Here is a 25,295-nt window from a genome sequence, read left to right on the forward strand (position 1 = left end):
TTGTTCTGAGCAAAAGGAGGTTTGAAATCAGAGGGCAGGTATCTGAGAGATGGCTTTTCCACTTGGGCAAGTTTCTCAATCTTTCCGGTTCTATTTCTTCATCTGTAAACTGGGGTAATAATGTCACACTCTATGAGTTTGTCTATCCAAATAATAAATAAGGGCAATCACACAGAGAAAAACAACCCCTATAATAGTTACACAAACATATATCAACCATAAATAATTCATATTCATTTACTCATTTATTTATTTAACAAATGCTTTTCAACCAAGGCACTGTGCCTCATACGAGGCACTGAAACATGTATGCAACTGCATAAAGATGAAGGTGCAGAAATTCTAGTTCTAGGTTTTAATACATGGTAGATGGATCATCAACCAAAGTAGAATAAAGAAAGACTTTCAGCTGGTTCTCAAGCTACTATTGTGATCTTCAAATACTGTTTTGTCACATAGTTTTCAAGCAAATCACTATCAGTTTCTTTATAATGGACAGAATGCCCTGCTTTTAAGGAGCTTATATTTTGATAGGAAATAAAGAAATAAATCTTTGGGTCTCACACAAATCAAATACATGAATGATGGATGGTATGTACTGAACGCAGTGATGCAGGGACTCAAGAGAGTAGATTGGGTGAAATCAGCAGAATTTCTCATTTTTCAGGGATGATCTTTTAGAGGAGATAGGATCTCTGGAGGTCAGCTGAAAATAGAACCAAGTTTTCATTGATTTTCAGACATACCTGCAGATAAATAGCTAATAAATTAGGGAGTGAACAAGTTTGATATTATGCCATTGCACAAATCACTTGTGCCTCATTATTTTGGAGTGTGTCATGAATCTGACAGCACAGGTTAAAAGTGTATTTGCAATTGTCATATCAGACAGTCCTATAAAAACACAACTTGTTTGATTTCACTTGTTAACTCTGACTGCAGAATACAGTAACTGTAATACATGCATTCGTTTTTCTTACATAAAAATCAGGTGTTACTGTATTTCTGAGCAGAATGCACAACTGAAAGCCATGTTGAGGTTGAGGGTGGAGATGCTCTTGTCAGATACCAGTCTGTGGGTCCGAGTGTGTGTTGGGTGGAGGCCAGGAGGGTTGCACTATGTCATTTTCATCTGTCTGATTAGTGTCTCCTGTTTCAAGAACTTTGGATTTTTACAGTCAATTTGGGAGAAGAATCCAAGAATATGTGTTGGGTCAGAAGTTGTAATAGAGTGAGTTCTTCTGAGTCCCCAAGTTACTTATCTGTTTATTTTTTTGAAATGTTCTGGGATGTTTATTTTTCCTTGTTATGTGTCTTCAAGCTTTTTCAATCCTCAAAGAGTGGGAAGGGGGAGGGGAGGAGAAGACAAGCTCACAGAAGAGCAGGAGGCCTCAGACCCAACCAAGCTTGAGGATCTTAAAGGGCCCAAGGTGAGTGTTTGTAGGTCATCTGCAGCCTTATGAAGTTAGGGACATCTGTGTCTTCCTCTTCACTGTGCATCTTCCCTCACCTACCCACCAGCCCCCTTGGGCTTGGGGCTCTCTTAGCAACTGCTGAAATCCGAGGAAATCTTTCTATCTTAGGGTGGCTGCTCTGGTCAATAAAGTCAGTGGAGACTCTTTGCTAGATCACCATTACTAGAGTATTTAATTGCTAGGTTACCATCTAGCAGCGGAACCCTAGATGATACAGTGCATGGCAGACAAGCTGATCACCACCTCGACAAAGAAGTTCTCAGAAGCCTGTGGCCAGGGCTCTCAGGGGAAAGACCTAATGAGAACTCTCTTGACAGATGCCCAGTTTCTCTGTTTCTTTTTGTCTTTCTCTTTTTAATTCCCATTTCTATTATCTTTTGCCTTTCTTCCAGCTCTCTTTGGGCTTCCCTGGTGGCTCAGTTGGTAAAGAATCTGCCTGTGATGCAGGAGACCTGGGTTTGATCCCTGGGTCAGGAGGATTCCCCTGGAGAAGGGAATGGCAACCCACTCCAGTATTCTTGCCTGGAGAATTCCCTGGACAGAGGAGCCTGGCAGGCTATAGTCCATGGGGTCACAAAGTGTTGGACACAGCTGAGCAACTAACACTTTCTTTCACAGCTCTCATTTTTCCTTTTCCCTCTAATTTTTTAAAAAAATATTTATTTTTTTGACTGCACTGGGGTTTAGTTGATTTACATGGGATCTTTGATCTTCTTTGCAGGATGGAGGATCTTCATTTGCAGCTCACAAACTCTTAGTTTCAGCATGTGGGATCTAGTTTGGCGACAAGGGATCGAACCAGGCCCCCTGCCTGGAAGCCCCCTGTCTTAGCCATTGGACTACTAGGGAAGTCCCCTTTTCCCTCTAATCTTTTTCCAAATGTTCTTTAATTCAACACACTATGGAATTAAATTACAAACATTAATTTGTTAAATAAAACACTGTGTACCCACACACAAAATATTTTCTGTTTGTTAAAACAGAAGAAGAGAATTTAAGCGGCTCCCCCAGAATGTAGAAGTCTAGGATAGATTATCCATTTAGATTGGTGATCTTCAATCCAGAATTTCCTCATTTCTGGATCATTGTCTTTGGTGGGCAATGAAAGAAAACATATGTGGGAAGCTCATATGTGGATCTTTGAGTCTGTGGTGAGTACAGAGACATGAATGGTAGTAGGGAAAGGTCCTTATTTTATTCAGGTCCAGGGAACACGTTCAAGCTTCTGTTTGGTGGCTGAGGATCTTAAAGGGCCCAAGGTGAGTGTTTGTAGGTCATCTGCAGCCTCATGAAGTTAGGGACATCTGTGTCTTCCTCTTCACTGTGCATCTTCCCTCACCTACCCACTAGCCCCCAGGGCACAGACCCAAGTGCCCATAAATGTCTACAGAATGAAAGAATCCAGGAATAGGTATAGGGGCAGAAGTTGTAAGAGAATGAGTTGAATATATTCTGATTCCCCAAGTTATTTATCTACTTATTTTCTCATTCCTCTCTATCTGTGACGCTCATTTTTTTCCTTGTTATGTGTCTCTTTCCAATAGGGAAGGGCAAGAAAACCCAGATCTGGTTATTAGGGACTTCAGTAAATGAGCCGTCACCTGTGTCCATGTGAACCAAGTGGGTGAGAAGCCAGGTCTCAGCTGGCAGGTCGTCCAAGAAGAGTCTGTGATGATCTTAGACTCCAGAGCCTCCTTTCCACAATGATATAAACACACTCTTAGTTCACCATCCTTCTGGTGAGAAGAGAGCTGAATTGTTGGACCACTTGAAACCATGTGCTGATGTTTGGAGAGCTCGTTTCTTTTTTTTTATTTTTTCCAGTATGAAATTTTAGTCTTTTGGGAAATGCACCTTCCACCTTAATCCTACAACACTTAAAATATTTTTATTTTGTATTGGGGTATAGCCGATTAACAATGTGGTGATAGTTTCAAGTGAACAGTGAAGGGACTCAGCCATACATATACATGTATCCATTCTCTCCCAAACTCCCTCCTGTCCAGGGTGCCACATAACATTGAGCAGAGTTCCGTGTGCTACAGTAAGGCTACTATTCTTCAGGTCATTGAGTGCAGATAAAATCCCAAACCTATAGGATTATGATCGGAAAAGGAATGAAATTAAGGCTCAGAGCATAATTCCTCAAATAGCTGCTACTGCTGCTGCTAAGTCGCTTCAGTCATGTCCTACTCTGTGCGACCCCATAGACGGCAGCCCACCAGGCTCCCCCATCCCTGGGATTCTCCAGGCAAGAACACTGGAGTGGGTTGCCATTTCCTTCTCCAATGCATGAAAGTGAAAAGTGAAAGCAAAGTTGCTCAGTTGTGTCCAACTCCTAGCGACCCCATGACTGCAGCCTACCAGGCTCCTCCATCCATGGGATTTTCCAGGCAAGAGTACTGAAGTGGGTTGCCATTGCCTTCTCTGCCTCAAATAGCTACTGTCCAGTAATTTCAAGGACTGTTTGCCGATCCTGCTACATTTTCGTGTTCCACAGTGGTGTCAGGCAAGATGCCCTTGGGGAGGAAATACACTGAACTGAAGTTGATCCCTAGGCCTGTGGGCGAGATATTGTAACAATAAATGGTTCTACTTTGTGTCTCTGTATTTCCATTTTTCAGAAGGTTGAGAGAATTTTCTTGCCTTTACATATCAACTAGGTGAAGAGGAACAGAAGGACTGTGGTGTATTATTGCAAATGGGAAGAAATGAAGATTTCACATAAAACTAAAACGTTTCCTTGTGGAATCACTGCAGAGAGAATATCCACTGAGCTCAGCCGTGGAAACCAAGAACCTATGAAACGTTAAAAATCAGAAAAGACTGTGGATTGACCACATTCTCTGTGACATGCCCTATCCTAAGTGAATTACGTACAATATTTCATTTAATGTTCATAGTAATACTGAGACAGAGGTTTTATTTCTATTGCTTTATTATAGACAAAGAACCTCGAACTAGAAAGGGTAAATAAGTTTCTAAGTGATGAATCCCCATGTCACAGTGCCTTAGCCCATGGCTTCCCACTCAAAGGGTTGGAGCACTGGAGTGATTCATGAGAACATCCTGTTGTTGTTTAGTCACTACACTGTGTCTGACTCTTTTGCTATCCCCATGGACTGTAGCCTGGCAGGCTCCTCTGTACATGGGATTTCCCAGGCAAGAATACTGGAGTGGGTTGCCATTTCCTTCCCCAGGGGATTTTCTCCACCCAGAATCAAACCTGCCTCTCCCACACTGACAGGCAGATTCTTTATCACTGAGCCACAAGGGAAGCCAGAGAACACCCTGGGGTGTTTACCTGGGGTCAGGTAAATCCCAGGTTGGCTACTGTTTGGGCAGGAGGATCAAGGTATGTATGTTTCCTGACCTCCAACATGTGTTATGGGCCCATCCTGGGTGGTTCCACAGGGCTCTACAGACATGCCACTGCTCTGGTGAGATTTCTGCTAGGTTGTTTCCACACTAGGCTGGGAGCTCCTTGAGGTTGAGAGCTCTATCTTGTTCACCATGTTTCTGCAGAACATAGCACAAAGCCAGGTACTGAAGATGCTAATAAGAAAATCTGTGGAATGAAGGAAGGTGGGCATCCATACAAATGAATATTACCTATATTAGTTAGGGTTGCTAGGTGTAGAAGTGCAAACAATTAACCCTGTGACTTGAGTGAGGACCAACACATGGCTGAATGGATGTGAATGTGGCTACATGCATAGATGGAAGGGGGAAAAAGTAGAGGAGAATGAACGCTTCTGTCCTGGGAGCTGGGAAATTTACTGAAATGTGATCTGAAATGTTCCTGTGAATCATCCCTATGTTCCCAGCCTCCTATCCCTGAGATGCTCAAACTATTCAACATGAATGGTTTCTTAAAAAAAATTTTTTTTAATTTAACCTTTTTATTTTGTATTGGGATATAGCCAATTAACAATACTGTGATAGTTTCAGGTGGACAGCAAACGGGCTCAGCCATACATATACATGTGTCTCCATTCTCTCCTAAACTCCTTCCCATCCAGGCTGCCACGTAACACTGAGCAGAGTTCCTTGTGCTATACTGTAGGACCTTGTTGGTTATCCATTTTAAATATAGCAGTGTGTACATGACCATCCCAAACTCCTAAATATCCCTTTACCCCTGGCAACCATAAATTCATTCTCTAAGTCTGTTGAGTCTCTTTCTGTTTTGTAAGTAATTTGTTTGTGTCATTTCTTTTTAGATTCCACTGAATTGTTTCTTGTTTCTCTCAGATACTTCTTCCTGGGCCTCTTGAGGAACCTGGTTGCTCACAGCTTCCTTCTCACAGATAGTGTATATGTGTTCTGTTACCATATCAAGCCACTTAGAGGATGCTGACCTTTCTGGGCTGAGGTTTTCAAGCCTCTAGGACTGGAGATGGGGAAGTGGGGTTAGGTAGTATGGTATTAAACAAGGTTAGGGTCCGTGTTACTTCCATCCTAGTCCGGGACACAGACTTGGTCAGGTGCTGTGGAAACTAGTGCAAGGGTGTGGAGTGTATGAGCCACCCAGGCTGTTGAAGGAGGATGGGAGTGAAACCAGCAGATGTGCTCAAGGTTCTGTTTTCAGTTCCCCAAAAGACCTTCTCCTTGACCAAAGCACTGTGACTGTTGCTATGACAGTTGCTATCTTGGTTCTTGGGCTTCTCCCTTGTTAAGATTTCATTACTTTTTTGGTCTTAGGCCAGTCACCATGAAACTCAGTAACCAGTCTGGGGTTGGGGTGGTTTGGGTATGGTTGGGGCCTGAGTACTGTGATGGTGGAAAACACTGGGGATCCAAAGAGGGACCTTTGGTTAATGAGTTATCTTTCCAAACTAGACTAACACTCCTAGTTGTCTTGGGCTTGGATGGCTCTCCATTTTTGCTGAGGGTCATGAATTCCTCCCTTGAGAAGTCTTTAATTAGTTCATTGCTGCATCTGGTAAAAACAAAACAGGTAGAAAGAATACTGACTTCAAATCTTGATTCTGTCTCTGAGTGACCATGTCATGCCATACTTTTTAGTCTCTAAATCTGTTAAAGAGAGATTCAGTTTCTAGCTCCTCTCATATAAAGTTCAGTGATTCTTTGCCCCTGAAAATTGCAACCATGAATAGTAGTTATCAAGGGACTGCATTTTAGAATTTGGGCTCTTGATCAGGCTGCCTGGGTTTGAAAACTGATTTTAGTATTTCCTGACTTAGGAAATGACCCTGGATGTAGTATGTACTATAAGTCTTAGTTTGCTTGTAATACAAACTGCAAATGGGTTGTTGGTGGATTCAGTGACATGATCTCTGTCAGTGTTGAGACATTACTATGCATTACTCTATCAGTGTACAAATCTGTTACAACTTGGTATGTGTTGAGCCACCAACAGTATTGCAGAAGGTCTTCTCTGTGTAATTTTTGTTTCCTACCTTGACCATCAGTATTTTGTTACTGTGTCATAGGTTGGAGGTTGTTCTTTGAGCCTGTAATGAAATAAAAACTTGTGCTTTTTTCAGACAAAATTACTTACAAAAAAAAAAAAACAGACTCACCAACTTAGAGAGTGACGTTATGGTTGCCAGGAAGGAAGAGACTGTAAGGGAATTCAGGATGGACATGTACATTCCGCTATATTTCAAATGGGTAACCAACAAGGCCCTACTGTGTACTCTGCTCAATGTTACGTGGCAGCCTGGATGGAAGAGAAATTTAGGGGAGAATGGAGACATGTTTATGTACAGCTGAGTCCGTTTGCTGTCCACCTGAAACTATTATAAAATTGTTAATTGGCTATAGCCCAAGATAAAATAAAAAGTTTAAAATATATCTATATATATATAGATAAAATATATCTATATATAAATATATTTTTTTGAGAAGGACTAATAGAGAGAAAAGATCCATATTCACTGTAAAGTTCAACTGTTTTGTTAGTATTGAAAAGTGAAAGTGAAGTCACTCAGTTCTGTTGACTCTTTGTGACCCCATGGACTGTAGCCTACCAGGCTCCTCTGTCCATGGAATTTTCCAGGCAAGAGTACTGGAGTGGGTTGGTATTTCCTTCTCCAGGGGATATTCCCAACTCAGGGATCGAACTCTGGTCTCCTGCGTTGCAAACAGATGCTTTACCATCTGAGCCACCAGGGAAGCCCTTTGTTAGTATTAGAGAAGTTTAATTGAGGCTTAACTAGTACTGTTACAAACTAGTAACACTGAAAACTTACACAGAACCTGCCATGTGCAAAACTATGAGAAAAACTGATGTTTTGGGCTTAGTAATCATGATTTAAGTCATAGTTCTACCTCATATGAACTCTGTAATCTTAAGCACATTACATAACCTTCTTAGTAACAGTTTGCGCATCCACAAGGCAAGGTTACTGTCATCAGTGCCCGTGGACACCCTTTTCTCTTCTGTTACTGGGTGAGCTGTCTGTGTTCTTGGTAAGGGTAACATCTCCACTTGTGCTCCAACTTTCCCACCTCACATACTCGATATGCCTCGGCAATTTTTCCTTCTCTCTCTTACAGCACCTATCTTCTTTCTCTGCTAGATGATTCTCATAAGCCTTTGTCAGGAAGGAATACATTTTCTCCTACTGTTTTAGATTCTTCTGGCTAGTCTGACAATTAAATTGACCTGAGACACATTAACAGGAGAAAACATAGTTTAATCACATGGGTAAGTGGGAGAGACCTAGAAAAACTGAGTAACTTGCCCAAATGGCTGAGACCGTCATCTTAAATATCATCTTCAGCTAAAGACAAAAGAGGATGTTGGAGGTAGTGATTTAACACTTCAAAGGAGAGGAAGGCAATTCATATGAAGATGGAAAAGTAATGTTTAGTATCACTTCATGGCAAATAGATGGGGAAAAAGTGGAAACAGTAACAGATTTTATTTTCTTGGGCTCCAAAATCAATGCAGATGGTGAACGCAGCCATGAAATTAAAAGACACTCCTTGGAAAAAAAGCTATGATAAACCTAGACAGCTTATTAAAAAGCAGAAATGTCACTTTGCTGTCAAAAGTCTGTATAGTCAAAGCTATGGTTTTTCCAGTAGTTATGTATGGATGTGAGAGTTGGATCATAAAGAATATTGAGTGTCTGGAGAATTCCCATGGACAAGGAGCCTGGTGGGCTATAGTCCATGGGGTCACAAATCTTTCACTCTTATGGTTAACTGTTTTTCAACAAATGTGCCAGAGTAATCCAACAGAGAAAATTAAAATCTTTAAAAATAAATGGTGCTGGGGCAACTGGATATCTGTATGAAAAAATAATATTTATGTTGACTCTCACACCTCATACTCTATACAAAAGTTAATTCTGCTGCTGCTGCTAAGTCGCTTCAGTCGTGTCCGACTCTGTGTGACCCCATAGATGGCAGCCCACCAGGCTCCGCCATCCCTGGGATTCTCCAGATAAGAACACTGGAGTGGGTTGCCATTTCCTTCTCCAATGCATGAAAGTGAAAAGGGAAAGTGAAGTCACTCAGTGATGTCCGACTCTTAGCGACCCCATGGACTGCAGACTACCAGGCTCCTCCGTTCATGGGATTTTCCATGCAAGAGTACTGGACTGGGGTGCCATTGCCTTCTCCGATGCGAAAGTTAATTCTAGATGGATCAAATTGAGCACCTGTCTTTTCTCCCAGACCTGCAACTTCTGTAAGCTTCCTCATTTCATTAAAGCAACTCTATCCCAATTCCTCAGGCAGAAAATCCTGGATGCAACCTTGTCTCCTCTGTCTTTTTCTGCACCCACACTGTCAGCGTGTCCTGTTAGTCCTGCTTTCAAAGCAGTATGACCTCTCGCCTTAGGTTATTTTAGTAAACTTCTAGGGAGGGGTCCTAGCCCAGACCTGGCAGTGTATTCTCATCAGAGCACTCAGGAAAGTCCTGTTATGTAAAAGTCATGTGAAATTATTTTGCTCAAAATCCACCAATGTTTGTCTTACTTGGAGTATCAAAGATTTTCCTGTACCCAACGGGTGCCTGTAGGACCTGCCTCTCCCCACTGTGACTCTGTGCCAATAATCTGGTTACACACCTACTTTAGGACTTTTCATCCATCGCTCTTCCCGCTGCCTAAAATGATCTTATCCACTTACTACCATTCACTTCCTCACTTCATTTAGGTCTTTAAATCTAAAGGTTACCTTATTAGTGACAACATTCCTCATGACTGATCTGAGCTTTATAACCTCACCCTAACAATCACTTCCCTCTTTCTCTGCTATAAATTTCTATTTAACACATATCATTATTTAAGATATGGTTTGTGTATTAATCTTATTTATCATTTATCTCTACAGCTAGACTATAATCCTCACGAGGGCAGGGAATTTTACCTGTGTTGTATCTCCAGCATCTAAAACAGTGCCGGCGATAGTTTAAGCATTCAATCAATACTGAATAAAAAAATGAGAAAAGAAAGTCTCTCAAGGAAAACTTGGAGGGCCCTACACTGGCATACCCCCACCTTCAGCCAGGTTGGTAATCTTTTCCTGGGCAGAGACAGCGTTTCAACAGTGTTCAAGACTTACCAAGCATGAAATATCAATCATTTGTGAGAAAAGAGAGGTCCACATCTATGGCATGGAGCTGGGCATCACCTATTTGGGAATAAAAATAATTGGACATCTTGAAAGCAGCATGTGGGTTGCATATACACTAACACACAGTTAAAAGAACCAAAACTTCCTGGTAGTTGGGAGTGGGTTTAGAATAATAATAAATATTTAGTGTCATAAGATTGGGATAGTCCAATGGCTAACCCACTACTTCCCCCACCACTCCTAAGCCACCAGTTCCACCCACCGCACCACCCCAAGTACGCTTGGATGCATCATTTCCCCTCTGGGTTTGCATGATAAAAGACATTTGCATTATATTAAGACAAAGCTATGGATTGTGGATCCTGGAGTCTTTTTTTCCAGCTCTAATGTCTATATTAGAGTACATTAGAGTAGCTTCAAAACTGTGCTGTACCTTTCTATTAACTTTTTTTTTTTAATAAGAAAAGACTTTTCCAGAATTAACCATGGGTCTTAGATTTTGTGCTAACACATCCCCATAGGTTCTTAAGCAAGCTGATAATTAAATGTATCATTTGGATAAAATGAAAGAGAGAAAAGAGGATGAGTCAAGAAATAGTAACAAGAAAGCAATCAAGAAATGGATGGTGGAGAGAAAGAATTGGGGGGACCAAAAGGGAGATAGAGGAGGAGGAAGCAGCAGCAAATGCTGATCTGTGGAGGATAAGCAATGAAAGAGGAACGGGAAAGAGGAAGTGAAGATAGATGCTTGTCGGTTTGTTTTTTTACACTGTGCCTGGTCCAAGCACCAACAATTCCAAGACCTAGCTCTTTCATTGTGTCCCCCAACCTAGGAAGTCTCTTTGTATTTTCTTGAGACGCTGGATTTTAGTGAGCCCACGTGGCTGCCAGGGATCTTCTTCCCATAGAAGGTGCCACAGATCTATAGACTATTGGTTTTCTCAATTCCCCTAAACCATTTTCCTTTCTGGTGCTGTCATTTCATGGGGCTGACTCAGCTTCCTTGTCCTACTAAACAGTAAGTGCATTAATGATTTTCTGATGTTGACTCACTCATCTGTACAGGTGGAGGTTTGTTGAGAACTGAACTCTCATCCCTGTTATCACCATTATGTTAGTTTGCTTGGGCTGCTGTGACAAAGCATTTGTTGTTGTTCTTCAGTTGCTAAGTCATGCCCAACCCCATGGACTGTAACCTGCCAGACTTCTCTGTCCATGGGATTCCCTAGGCAAGAATACAGGAGTGGGTTGCCATTTCCTCCTCCGGGGAATCTTCCCGACTCAGGGACCAGACCCATGTCTCCTGCATTGGCTGGTGGATTCTTTACCGTTGAGCCACCAGGAAGCCCAACAAAGTATTAGGTTGGCTAAATAGTTTCATAAGATGGTACAGGCAAACCAGAATGAACTTTTTGGCCAACCAGATACATGAACTTGGTGACTTGAAATGACAAAAATTTATTCAGTTCTGGAGGCCAGAAGTTTGAAATTAAAGTGGTTCCTGCTTGAAGCTCTGAGGCAGAAGCCACCACAGGCCTCCTTGCTAGCTTTTCTTGGTGGCTCAGCTGTAAAGATACTGCCTGCAATGCAGGAGACATGGGTTGGATCCCTGGGTTGGGAAGATCCCAGCTGAGCCACAAGGGAAGCCCTCTTAGGCACTGTCTCAGCCCAAAGTAATTCCTATCCCAATTTCTAATTTTATTTTTCCTGGTTTTGAACTCTTCATAGATGAAAATATAGGGCATATCTTTTGTGTTTGGTTTCTTTTGCTGATTGTCATGCTTATGAGAGTTATCTATATTGCTTGGTATAGTTATTGTTTAATATACAAACATGCTACAATTTAATGACTCATTCTACTGTTGGTGGACATTTGGGTTGTTTCTAGTTTGGGGCTTTTATGAATGAAAATGCTCTGAAAAATTCTTACTTAAGTTTTTACATGGGCAGGGACATGTTCATTCAAGGGCAGGATTGGTAGGTATTAGGGTATGAATATCTCTCAGCTATATAGAACCTGACTTACACTTTAATAAACATTTTGTGTTTTAACTGTGTTTTCTGGTAGCTCAGCTGGTAAAGAATCAGCCTGCAATGCAGGAGACCCCGACTGGATTTCTGGGTCAGGAAGATCCACTGGAGAAGGGATAGGCTACCCACTCCTATATTCTTGGGCTTCCCTGGTGGCTCAGTGATAAAGAAACCACCTGCAATGTGGCAGGCCTGGATTCTATCCTTGGGTTGGGAAGATCTCCTGGAGAAGGGAACGGCTATCCACTCCAGTATTCTGGCCTGGAGAATTCCATGGACTGTAATGGGGTCACAAAGAATTGGACACAACTGAGCAACTTTCACATTCTTTCATTTTAATTGTGTAGTGTAGTAAGAATTAAATTAGGTTGTGGAAACATTTAATGTGGTCTTTGGTAGATAGGAGGCCCTCAATATGTATCGTATTTAAAATGTAATGAAGGCATCGTATTCCCTTAAGTCAAAGTGCCATAATGGACTTATATATTTCCCTATTGCTTCTTCACCTACATTATTATCATTGTTTTGTCACAAAGAATGACTCTGTTTCTAGCCATTACATTCTTTTGAAAGATTTTCTGTTGGTAAATTAGATTCAACTGGATGAAAGACTATGTGAGCATAAGAACCATCACCCTGAAAAGGGCTCTGAAGCCTGCTGAGAAGGGGAAATCAAAGAGGCAAGAGTCTCAACTCAATCCCAATGACATATATAACTAAGGAAAACTTACTGTATAGTCCAGGAAACTGTACTCTATACCCTAGGACGACCTGTATGGGAACAACATCTAAAAAAGAGTGCATATATGTATATGGACAAGTGAATCACTTTGCTGTACACCTGAAACTAACACACCATTGTAAATCAACTATATTTCAATAGTTAAAAAAAAAAAAAAGTAGCAAGTCTCTCATACTATGGCCCAGGAGAGGGCTATGGATATAGAAGGCTTATGGGTTTCATGAAAGAATGTCTTGTAGCTAAAGTAGGGTAGTCTAGAATGGAGGCTGATGATTTTTATAAATGATGGTATGGTTTTTATCAACTCAATACTTAATTCCTTAGAAGATAAACCGGGTCATTAGAAAAACAGTGTTTAAAAACCTTTAATCAAGGAACTTCCCTGGTGCTCCAGTGGTTGAGAATCTGCCTGCCAAAGCAGGGGACTTGGGTTTCATCCTTGGTCCAGGAAGATTCCACCTGCTGTGGCTGGGCAACTACTGAGCCCGTGTGCTGCAACAACTGAGGCTCGCATGCTCTAGAACCCATGCTCCGCAACAAGAGAAATCGCCTCGGCGAGAAGCCCCTTCACTGCAACTAGAGAGTAGCCTCTGCTCTTTGCAACTAGAGAAACTCGTGCAGCAACAAAGACCCAGTGCATGCATGTGTGCTAAGTCCCTTCAGTTGAGTCCAACTCTCTGTAACCCTATGGACTATTGCTTACCAGCTTCCACAGTCCATGGGATTCTCCAGGCAAGTACACTGGAGTGGGTAGACCCAGTGCAGCAGCTCCTCACCCCCCCAAAAAAGTTAAAAAACAAAACAATACCCTTAAATCAGAAAGGAGAGAGAAATCACAGGTGCAAAGATTTACTTTATTTATTCATTGTTCCCCCAACATTAGCATGATTAAAGCCAAAGAGGGGGAAGGGGATGAGGTGGGGAGATGGGTCAGAGGATTGCAATAGGGGTTGATCTGTGGAAACAGGGCCTGAGGAAGGGTGAGGGGCTGGGACTGAATCAGCACAGGTGACTGGGGAGCCTGTAGACCTCTCGCTCTAACATTCGTTCTTATTGAAGCTCTTGACGAGGGCGGTAGTCAGGCTTTTGTGGCTGACCTCACACGCATAGGCGTTATGGCTCTGGTACTCTGAGCTGGACAGTGTCAGGGTGCTGCTGAGGCTGTAGGTGCTTTTTTTGCTGTCCTGGTCTGTGAAACTGTTCTGGAAGTTGCTGTTCTGGGTAACCCCATCCACTTTCCACTTGACACTGATATCTTTGGGGTAGAAATCATTCACCAAGCACACGACAGAGACAGTTCCGGTCCTCAGCTGTTCGTCAGATGGTTTGAAGAGGAAGACGGATGGCTGAGCATCAGACCCTGAGGAAGGAAGAACAGAGAAGGGTGTTTAAGTAACAGTGAAGTTCTCTACTGGGGTGCACTGTCTGGGGGTGACCTTGGAAATGCAAGAGACAGATGTGCAGAGAGCCGCATGCTCTTTATGTAGTATCCAGAGGCCACCCAGGGAAGTCAGGAAGCAAACTCACAATTGCCATGATTTTGAGTTTTTCTGTAGCCCCCTACTCCTTAAGAAAGCTCTGAATTTTTTGTACTCTTTGCAACCATTCTAAGGCTGCAAAATAATATGAATTTTAGAAAAAAATGAAGTGAAATATCCCATGAAGATACTCCTCTTTTGGTCAACCCTTGATATCTTTAAACATTCTTTCCTGCATTAAGATATTAAATAATTAGCATATTTGATATAGAAATTCTTGTAAGTTCTTATATCTTCCAGGGGATCGTCCCAACCTAGGGATCAAACCCAGGTCTCCCACATTGCAGGCAGATTCTTTACTGGCTGAGCCATCAGGGAAGCCCTATCAACTTTTTAATGGAATTTAAAAATTCACTAAAAGATTTTTTTAAAGCCCTAAATAATTTTAGAACAGTTTAAAATACTTAAATAGTTTGAGAAGTTTGAAAAGAGTTTTAAGTTTTCTGACCTTTTGCTTTCTTTCCTTCATCTGTGTTCCCTGCCTCCTACAAGGGAACCCAGTGCAAGAGGCCAAGAAACAAAACCACTTCATCAGACCCTCTTGGAGTTTAGAAGTGAGAAGAGATCTAACAGATCACTTCCCCCTTGCCTTTTCTAGTCCTGAGCAGTGAGGTCAGGCTGTCTTCCACTTCCTGGGCTTCCTTTGGCCGTGTTGGGGTCAGACCCACCCTTCATGGGTGAGCCCTAAACTCTGAGTCTGGGTCCAAGCGTGTGCATGTGAACCGCTTCACCCTCTGTGATCAGGCCAGCAACTCTCCCACTCCTTGCAAAAGGCCTCAAAGGGAGACCCCCAGCCCTGGCCTTATGACTGTCACCCTATGGGGCAAGTCTCAGGCAGACTCGTAGGGTCAACTGTAATTTCAGCCACCTGCCCAGGAGAAACTGATGCACTTCACTTCTGAGCAGCTGTCAGATGGCCTGCTAGAAATCCCCTTGGTGGGCCTTTGAGTTCTTAAGTGGGAGAGCGTGAATTAAATAACAAATAAAGAATTCTTTGCTGGGAGAAGTCACAGATCAGTGAACAGATTTTATAAAGCTATAAACCTCCATGTTAACCAAGCAGTTCAATATCAGATACTGAATTTTTAATGTTTTGATATTCTCCTTTCTTTTTATCCTTCATATTAATTTTTTTCAGAGAATTTTATAAAATAGCCTATGCAGTAAAATAAGATGAATTCTAGAAAAAAGGGAGATGAAATATTCTATGAAGATACTTCTGTTTGAGTCAATTCTTGATGGCTTTAAACATTCTATCCTGCATTAAAATAGTAAACAATTATCATATTTGACATGGAAATTCTTGTAAGACCTCGTATTAACTTTTTAATAGAGTTTAAAATTAATTGAAAGATTTTTAAAAGGCTCTAAATTATTTTAGAACAGTTTAAAATACTTACATAGTTTAAACAGTTTGAAAAGAGTTTTAAAATGTCCCTAAAATAGTCCTGTCAGGTTGTCTGCAAACCAAAAATCATCTTTTCCAAGTATCACTTTTGAAATTAGCCAGAGTAAACAACAATGACAATAACAAATTTTAAAATAATTTTAAAGGGTAAAACACCCAGATTAAAAATTTTCTATCATGGAATGAGGGGGTTGGAAAATACTTTTCTATTTTTTATAAAAAATGCCATTGAGTTTTTATCAATGGCATTTATATACATTTAGATATTTTGTACACCTGAAATATAATCTTACTGAAGCCATTACATTTCTGAAAATTAAAAACATCACAAATTTATCTAATTTTTTTCCAGCAAATACCTATAATGATATTTAGTTTGAACTTTTAACTTAGTAAGTTAACTGATCAAAACCTGAATGGCTAGTCTTCAGTTAGATTTTTGCTGGTGTGATTTTTGCCCTAAAAGAGTTATATGTATATACAAAGATTTACATATATATATAAATAAATATATAATGTTAACTTTTATATATATTTCATTTTGATCGAACATTTATTACATAAATATATTTGATGAGAGGATATTGAAATAATTATCAGTTCAGTTCAGTTCAGTTCAGTCGCTCAGTCGTGTCCGACTCTTTGCGACCCCATGAATAGATCACTGAAAAAATAACTAAGTTCCTTATAGTCCCCCACTGGAAATTTTTATTAAGCAGATACAATAATATAAAATTTATTTTTGTAATTGCTAATAAAAATCAAGCTTCTCCTTATTTTCCCCACGTTAGCTCGCATCCATCACATTTCTGTTCTCTACTGTTAGCGACATGATTCGTATCACTGTGTCAGGAAAGCGGGCCATAACACAGCTGAATGGGCGATCACAGGGTTGGCCATGCCTTTCGTGGCCTTTAGCGGCCAGATGCGCGGCCACTGGGGCCCAGGGGCCTGGCCGCCAATGTCCTTCAATTACCAAAGAAGACCGCCCCGAAGTTTAAAGACAACCGCGAGGTCTGCAGACCACGGTAGCAGGGCCACGGCCTCCATAGCGGTACAAAGACACCACCAAGTAATAATAAAAACCATACTCATTAAAATATCTCCTATCTTTTTAACATCCGTGAGCATCTAAAAAGTGCAATTATTTTATTTTCCTTCACTTAAACAAATTTCTTCAAAGCTGAGCTTTTAGGAACAACCCTCTTTCCTTCATTTATAAGAGGAGATGTATTTATACATTTTCACTATAGTCTAATACAGAAATTTGTTTTTTTTTTTTAAAGAGTAATCTGTCAAGGTATAGAACCCCTATAGCATTTCTGAATATTGACAGTTTATCACTCATTTTAGACTCTAAAAATAACACAGCTGCTGATTCTTGATCAAGCAGAAACTTTAACATAGATAAGTATATTTTTCTAAAGTCTTACTGATTTTTTAGTGCATTCTGTTAATTTTTATTGGTATAAAATAATTTATCAGACAGAGAGAGAAGACAAACACATTTCTCTATTTTTCTGTTTTGTACATCTAGCAAAAATCAGTACAATATTTGGCAAATCTCAATGAAAATTAATTCACTTTGGCTCTTTAGAGCTGCAAAGATTCCTTTTTAAGGAGATATTTGAAAAATTTTTAATATCCTATCCCAGGGACATTCTACAAATCTTAAGATGTAAAAAATTTAAGTCTCTGTTATGATTTTTAAAAGCTAAACATCTTTATCTTTGAAAAAGTGTCCTTTTTCATCGACACTTATTTTTTCCCTCTTAGAGTCATTTGGTTTAGATTAAATTAATCTTTTGTGTCTACAAATCCAGTTTGGAGCTGAGTTTAACTTTTCAAACTAATAATAAACCTGAAATACTCTCATTTACCCATCTCCACAAAACTCATACTTAAGCCTCTAAAAGTTCATGCTGGCATTTAGACCCACATCTCAGAAGGTAATAGAGAAAAATTATTTACGTCTAATCTCCAGATGTGTCCCTTGGCCAAAGATGATCCACAGATTTAACTTACTTTGCTCTCAACAAAAACTGCTTTTTGCTGCTAATCTCTTTCAATGGTCAAATACAGAGAAAATCTGGCCATTTAGGTGCCACATCAACTAACTAGCTCTTTGCTCTTCCTTGAGACAAACTGATTTCCAGCCCCTGACTCATCTGATTTTTCAGAAGAATCCCGTTCTCTTCAAAACTGACCTCAACTCGTATCCCAAGCATTAAAACCCCCAAATTTCACAGCTCTATAAGAAAAAGGAATTGAGAAGTGCACTTACGTTTGATTTCCACCTTGGTCCCACCGCCGAATGCATATCACAGTGACGTCCCTGACATATACCCCTTAACAAAAACCTCCTTCTGAAGCCAATTATAGGAAAAAGCCCAATCCACAGAAAAATCCAGTCATTTCTCCCCGTTTCTGTCCACAAACCTACTCTCCTTACAAATTCAATGATTTGGCTGTCTGTTCAGCTTAAAAATCGACTCTCTTCTGATTTTCTGTCTTTCGCTTTTTGGGACACCAGGCATGGCTCATGTAACCAAAATGTCACAAACTTGCACAGCTGATACAACAGGACAAAAGTCTCACAAACAATTGAACAAAAATTTACTCACGTTTGATCTCCACTCTGGTCCCTGGGCCGAAAGTGAACCATGATGATTCCCCCTTTCTGCTTGTACAAATACCTACCCTGAAGGGGCATCAAGCCCCCTTCCCCAATCACATTAAAATTAATCTTAAATTTACCATCAGGTAGCCTCCTATGGAAGAATTCCCCTTCCCCTCCTCTGTACCTAACCTGGGAATGAAATTTGTTTTAGCCCTGACACCGAATTAATGAAAACAGGCAAAAAGGAACAAAAAGTAAACCAATTAGACAGAAACAGCAAAGGATTGGCTGAAAACAACACTTACTTTTGATCTCTAGCTTGGTTCCTTGGCCGAAACTATTAACACAACAGTTCTTCTTAACCTTGTTCCTATACAAAAACCCTTTCCCTTCCTGACCATTGAGCAAAGCTCTGTTTCAGAACAGACCGCTCCCCAATACATTTCTGAAACTATCACTCAGGCAAGTTATTCTCACCCAGAGACTGACTGGTTCTTCATAGAAAATGTGCAGTCAGTTCTCCTGTTTGATTATGGATGGATTGTAGCTTTATCTTCTAAAATTGATTACAGTGGTGTGTTGTTGTGGAAGAAAGGGGAGCAATGTCTTTTCTTTCTACTGTACTATTGCAGATTATTTGATTTTTAAAAATTATTGGAATATATTCATTTTTTGATTTTCAGAAACACTAAGGCTGTACCAATTTTTATAGTTTGATATCATCAAGTAGAATTCTCCATTCTCCATTCTCCAGTCATGTGCAATTGTAAATATAATTTTTAAATGATATATACATGTTTAATTTTTCTTTGTCATTCAAACACTGTTTTAATAATCTTTAAATTAAGAGTGCAAAAAAGGTAGTTTCCCATTCTGTATAGGAGATATTGTTTTACCAATGTAGGACATGTGGGTGTGATGTGGGGGCTGAAAAATGTATATTCCTAAGTGAGTAAATAGGAGATTGAAAGTGAAGCATGTAAGTAAATGACTATTAAAAGCAGAATTTGCTACTAATAAGAGATGCTTATTATAAGAACTGTTGTGCAAAAGCTAGTTTTTTTTGACCACACACAGTAGGATCAATGGGAATGGTTATTGTGATGTTTGCTGTAACATCACATGGATCACTGAAAAGTGGCTGAGAACCTTAATGTGCACGTGGTTTATCATTTGAAGGCAAATGATGTCTTAGAAGCATCTGTGAGGACCTACCATTTTACAGAGTGTCCAGGATGGGCCTTGATAAGATTGATTTACTAAGGAAAAATAGAGTCAATAAACCAGTCTGAGGGGCTCTTAGATTTATGCATGAGTGATGGAAACAGAAAATTTAGGCGAGCGTCCCAAAAAACTCATCACTAAAGTTGCTTCATGGGGTTGCAAAGAGTCGGAAACGACTGAGCAACTGAACTGAACTGAACTGAAAGCTGCTTTCCAAGTGGCTGACAACAAAGTCAGATTCTTAGAATAAATTCTCAACTGCTCATGGTGTGTGTGTGTGCTCAGCTGCTCAGTCGTGTTTGACTCTTTGCAGCCCTATATGTAGCCCACCAGGCTCCTCTGTCCTAGGGAGATAAAGAAAAAATGAAAGAGAGAAAGACGAAATACACGTGTATAAGTCATCCTGAAAACTGTTGAGAAGCTTTCTGATCAGTGTTCTCAGTTCTAGCATTTCAAGAAACACCTTTTTTTTTTTTTCTTAATTTGACACAGTAACCAGCCTATTTGAAAGGTCTGTCTCCCATCAGTACCATACAGAAAATCACCCAACATGTCAGAGACACAGTGACAAAATTTTGCAAAGTTTGAGGACTGAGGGCTTCCCTACCTGGCTCCTGAATGTTTGAGTCTGATAATCCATGCAGAAGTCTGTGGTTCAAAATTTTTTCCAGCTCATCATTCACAGTAAAGTCCAAAGTAGGTGTGGTTCTTTTGGCTTCAACTTGATTCCTTCCTCCTTAGGATCATACTGTCTGTCCTTTGCACTTGACTTAAGCTGATATTTCAAAAGGTGAGGAGGAAATTCTTGAGCCACATTCAGTGGTGATCAGAACATGATCAATTGCTGTTCTCCAGGCTAGAGTGCCATAAATGGACATCTGACTTGAATCCCCAAGGGGCAAGGATGGCCCCCATTTGGCCGGAAGGAGGGAGACAGAGGCGGTCACTTGAGAACTCACTGCTTCTTTGCTACTTTGGGGCTGTGTCTATTTCCATCCATTTCTGAAGGAAGACATGCTGAGAAAAGCAAAGTCCTTTGCCCAACCACATCCAAACGCATAAGCTGTACTCCTGACCCGAAAGTCTGGTCCCACTCTGGAAAATGTAGACACTCATCTTGTTTCCGGGGCTTTTCAGGTGACACTAGTGGTAAAGGATCCGACTGCTGGTGCAGGAGATGCAAGAGACTCAGGTTCAGTCCCTGGGGCAGGAAGATGCCCTGAAAGAGGAAATGACAACCCACTCCAGTATTCTCGTCTGGGAAATTCAATGGATGAGGAGCCTGGCAGGCTACAGCCCATAGAGTTGCAAAGAGTCAGACACCACTGAGTGCCTGAACGTGCACACAAACACACATATCTTGTTTCCACGAAGACATGAAGGCTGCAGGTGGTTTTTTTTTTTTTTTTTACTTTCTAGAGTGAAAAAGAAAACAGTAGCAATATACCAGGGCTTATGAACCCTTGGAGAAGCTCTGACAATGAGATTTACATATTGAATGTTGTGGTTTCCAGTTGGTTTTACACTAGTGATGAACCTTTCAAGCTCTACCCTGGAGTTCCCCGGGCCCTTGTCTGTCTACTTGGCACGCAACCCTGTGTCCCCTTCAACCTACTGCACAGAAACCCATCACGGACAACTACTGTGAATGAGCCAGCTCTGCGTGCAGCCATGGAGTCCCTGAATTCAGGCTTGGTTCCTCACATTTTTGCCTTTGTTGTCAAAATCCTCAAATCCTTCATGACCACTCTACTCTGCTTTCTGCTGACTCAGGACCGCTCAGTGAGAGGCCCCTCCCACCCCTCTGACCACTCCCCGCTTCTTCCTCTTCCCAGTCTTGCTCATCTTGACTAAGAACCTGGGCTCTGGATCTTTTCTACCCACTCACCCACATTACCCCCTTCCCTTGATATGTATGTCCTGCTTCCAATTCAAAGGGATTTCAATCTCACTCTACTTTCCAATTCCGCACCCCGCCCCGTGCCCCCCTGCCCCCCGCCCCGCCACTCTGTTCAGCTCCAGGGGTCAGTTAAGCTGCTTACCACACAACCTAATATTTTGCTGCTGTTGTATCTGCCCTGTTCTTCCTGTACTTGTGGGTTTCTTTCTTTCTTTTTTTCTGATTGTAGCACAAAACTTGTGGATTTCAGTTCCTTGATCAAGGATTGACCCCGGGGCCCTTGGCAATGAGAATGTGGAGTCCTAACCACTGGAATGCCAGGGAATTTGCTTTGGGTTTATTTCTTTAAAAAGTCATTTTTGCAATTTAGGTTTTAAAAAATATTTTGTATTTATTTATTTAAAACTTATTTATTTATTTGGCTGCTCCGGGTCTTAGTCAAGGCACACAAAATCTTCTTCGTTGCAGCCTGCCAGATCTTTAGTTGCAGCATGAGGGATCTTTAGTTGCAGCATGTGGGATCTAGTTCCTTGACCAGGGATGGAACCCAAGTCCCCTGCATTGGGAGCATGGATTCTTAGCCCCTGGGCCACCAGGGAAGTTTCATGATTTTGTTATTAAACAAGGGGGAGTATTGTGATTGAAAGTGTGAGTTTAATCCCTCTTCTTAAACTAGATTTTTCTTAAATTGGCTCCTTTGGTTTCTAAGTGGGGTTAAACTAGGCTTGTTCTTGGCTCTTACTTCCATGTTGCTGTTCAGTTGCTCAGTCATGTCCAACTCTTTGCGACCCCACGCACTGCATGCCAGGCTTCCCTGTCCTTCACCATCTCCTGGAGCTTGTTCAAACTCATGTCCATTGGATCAGTGATGGCATCCAACCGTCTCATCCTCTGTCGTCTCCTTCTCCTGCCTTCAGTCTTTCCCAGCATCAGGGTCTTTTCAAATGAGTTAGTTCTTCACATCAGGTGGCCAAAGTATTGGAGCTTCAGCTTCGGCATGAGTCTTTCCAGTGAATATTCAGGGTTGATTTCCTTTAAGATTGATTGGTTTGATCTCCTTGCAGTCCAAGGGACTCTCATCAGTCTTCTTCAAATCACAGTTCAAAAGTATCAATTCTTCAGTGCTCAGCCTTTTATATGGTCCAATCTCATATCCATACATGACTACTGGAAAAACCATAGCTTTGCTAGACGAACCTTTGTCAGCAAAGTAATGTCTCTGTTTTATAAAGTGCTGTCTAGGTTTGTCATAGCTTTTCTTCCAAGGAGTATCTTTTAATTTCATGGCTTCAGTCATCATCTGCAGTGATTTTAGGGCCCAAGAAAATGAAGTCTGTCACTGTTTCCATTGTTTCCCCGTCATTTTGCCATGAAGTGATGGGACCAGATGTAGGGTTGTCCAGTGAGGGACTTCCCTAATATTTGGAAACCCAAAGAGAAGTCTTCAATATTATCCATGGGTTATATATGTGCATGCATGTTCAGTCTTGTCCGACTCATTGCAACCCTATGGACTGTAGCTCACCAGGCTCCTCTGCCCATGGAATTTTGCAGGCAAGAATACTGGAGTGGGTTGCCATTTCCTTCTCCAGGGGATCTTCCCAATGCAGGGATCAAACCCACGTCTCTTGTGGCTCCTGCATTGGCAGGTCGGTTCCTCACCACTGAGCCTTTCTGCAGGATAATATATGGACAGAGGTGAGAACCATAGGATCACCTAGTGAGGTGCTCCAGACAGGTAGGAAGATCAACATCCTTCCCCCTAGGTTTCCTACCCAAGTCTGAGGACCACATGGTTAGGCAGTCTCTATCTCCAATAGAAGACGTGCTCTGGCTTTGGGGAAACCATGTGGGAATTTTCCATTTCTGGCATCCACTTCCCTTATTAGCATATCCCCAAGCATGTGAATATTGTACTTTAGACTCTAATTTCTTGCTTTAAACAACTTCTGTTTGAACTGTCTACAGTGACTTCTTTTTGCTGCATGAACCCTTGTGTGCGTGCGTGCATGCCTGCTCAGCAGCTCTGTCGTGTCTGACTCTTCTGTGACCCCATTAGCCTGCCAGGCTCCTCAGTCCATGGGATTCTCCAGGCAAGAATACTGGAGTGGGTTGCCATTTCTTCCTCCAGGGGATCTTCCCGACCCAGGGATCGAACCCACATTTCCTTCATTGGCAGGAGGATTCTTTACCGCTGAGCCACCTGGGAAGCCCAAACCAGGCTCCTCAGGGTAAATCATCTCTGTTTATGTTAAATCAGGAGTGACCCAGCCATGTCTGTGCTGCTGGTGCTGTGGAGGAAGAAAGAGGGTTAGGGTGTATTGAGGAGCCTCCTGCCCCTTCTGCCAAAACCTTCCAGTGACTTTCAAAGTGGGGAGGCATCTGAGAGTATTTGTGCATTGTTTTCAACAGATGGAGGAACTAGGAGGAGTAGCTGGGGCGGCCCAACCTCACCCGTCTGCTTCCTTGGATGGTTTATGTTTGTGTGTGTGACACTGTGGGAGGTAAACCGTGATCCTGCTGACAGTAGTAAGTTGCAATATCATCAGCCTTCAGGCTGATGATGGTGAGGGTGAAATCTATCCCAAATCCACTGCCACTTAACTGGGATGGGAACCAGGAGGGCGACCTGGATACTGCATAGATGAGGAGCTTAGGAGCTTTCCTTGGTTTCTGTTGATACCAGGCTAATTTAGTGTCAATGTTCTGACTGGCCTGGCAAGTGATGGAGACTCTGTCTCCTAGAGATGCAGATAGGGAGGATGGAGACTGGGTCACCTGGATGTCACACTTGGCACCTGAGATTAGAAACATAAAAACATATATCTACAGGATTAACCAAGTTATAAGAGGACTCTCCTGAAGGGCCAGGTAGTACTGACCACCCTGGGCTGCACAAATCCCCAGTGCTCTCCCTCCTTTCCTGGGAGCCAGAGCAGCAGGAGACCAAGGAGCTGCCCAGGGGCCCTCATGTTCACTGTGTGTTCTAACCAGGACAGACTCCTGCCCAGGCTGTGATCAGACTATAAGAAAGTGTGCTCATGTGGTTATTTTGTATTTAAAGATCAAATTATTTGACTATTGCTAGACATTTCTATGCTCTGTTGTCATACTGAGGTATCTCATTTGCCCATGTTAATTTCTTTTTTCTAAATAAATGGACAAAAACAAAAAACAAACAAAAAAAAGAAAGTGTCTGGGGGTAGTGGGCTGAGCTCTGGGGACATGCAAATCAGCAGGGGAGGGGCAGGGCTGGTCGATGCTGCAGGGCTGGTTGAGCTCAGTAACAGCACAGATGCAGCGAGTTCCCAGCATCCCACGTCAGACCAGAGCAACACAAAGTAGCCTGCAGAGAACATGTTTCTTCATGCAGGCCATAGGACACAATCAGCCTACCATGCTATGATTAGAATGTCTGATTTTGCTCCCTTCAGAGTTGAAAACATGCTTTTCATGCTATCTCTCCAACTAAGGCAGAGTCTTTCAGGTATGGCACGCACTGAAAACTTCAAACATTTTATAACTTTCTTCAAATGAGAACCTATGGACATTATGGAGGCCACTGGGGCCTTCTCTTTGATCCTCTGATGCTCTAAGTAAGATAAATTATTAGCAGTACAGGCAAGAAATGCTATGAAGTAGAAGAGCAATAAAAATGCGCACAGTAATGATTTGTAAAGAAAGCACTAGACACTGGGTATCTGTCATCACTAACCTCTTATTTCCAGCTAAGCATTTATGTATGGTCTGTCCCGTTCTCTCCATCAGGGCCAGCCAAGATCAGAAATTTTCTATCTGCCC

General features: G+C 41.6%; 1 protein-coding gene across 1 annotated transcript in view; it reads right to left on the bottom strand.

Annotated features, from left to right (window-relative positions):
* Positions 1-13,722: 13,722 nt before the first annotated feature.
* The window catches only part of LOC138089129 (immunoglobulin kappa light chain-like), a 34,246-nt gene continuing 22,673 nt past the window's right edge, over positions 13,723-25,295 (bottom strand). The window contains exons 3-4 of the mRNA XM_068984499.1: positions 18,375-18,430; positions 13,723-14,164 (exon numbers count right to left, since the gene is read on the bottom strand). Of these exons, the coding sequence (XP_068840600.1) occupies positions 13,842-14,164; positions 18,375-18,430 (379 nt within the window). The 3' untranslated portion in view covers positions 13,723-13,841. The remainder of the gene's footprint in view (positions 14,165-18,374; positions 18,431-25,295) is intronic.

The sequence above is a fragment of the Capricornis sumatraensis genome, chromosome 1, assembly GCF_032405125.1.
Source record: "Capricornis sumatraensis isolate serow.1 chromosome 1, serow.2, whole genome shotgun sequence".
NCBI lineage: Eukaryota > Metazoa > Chordata > Mammalia > Artiodactyla > Bovidae > Capricornis > Capricornis sumatraensis.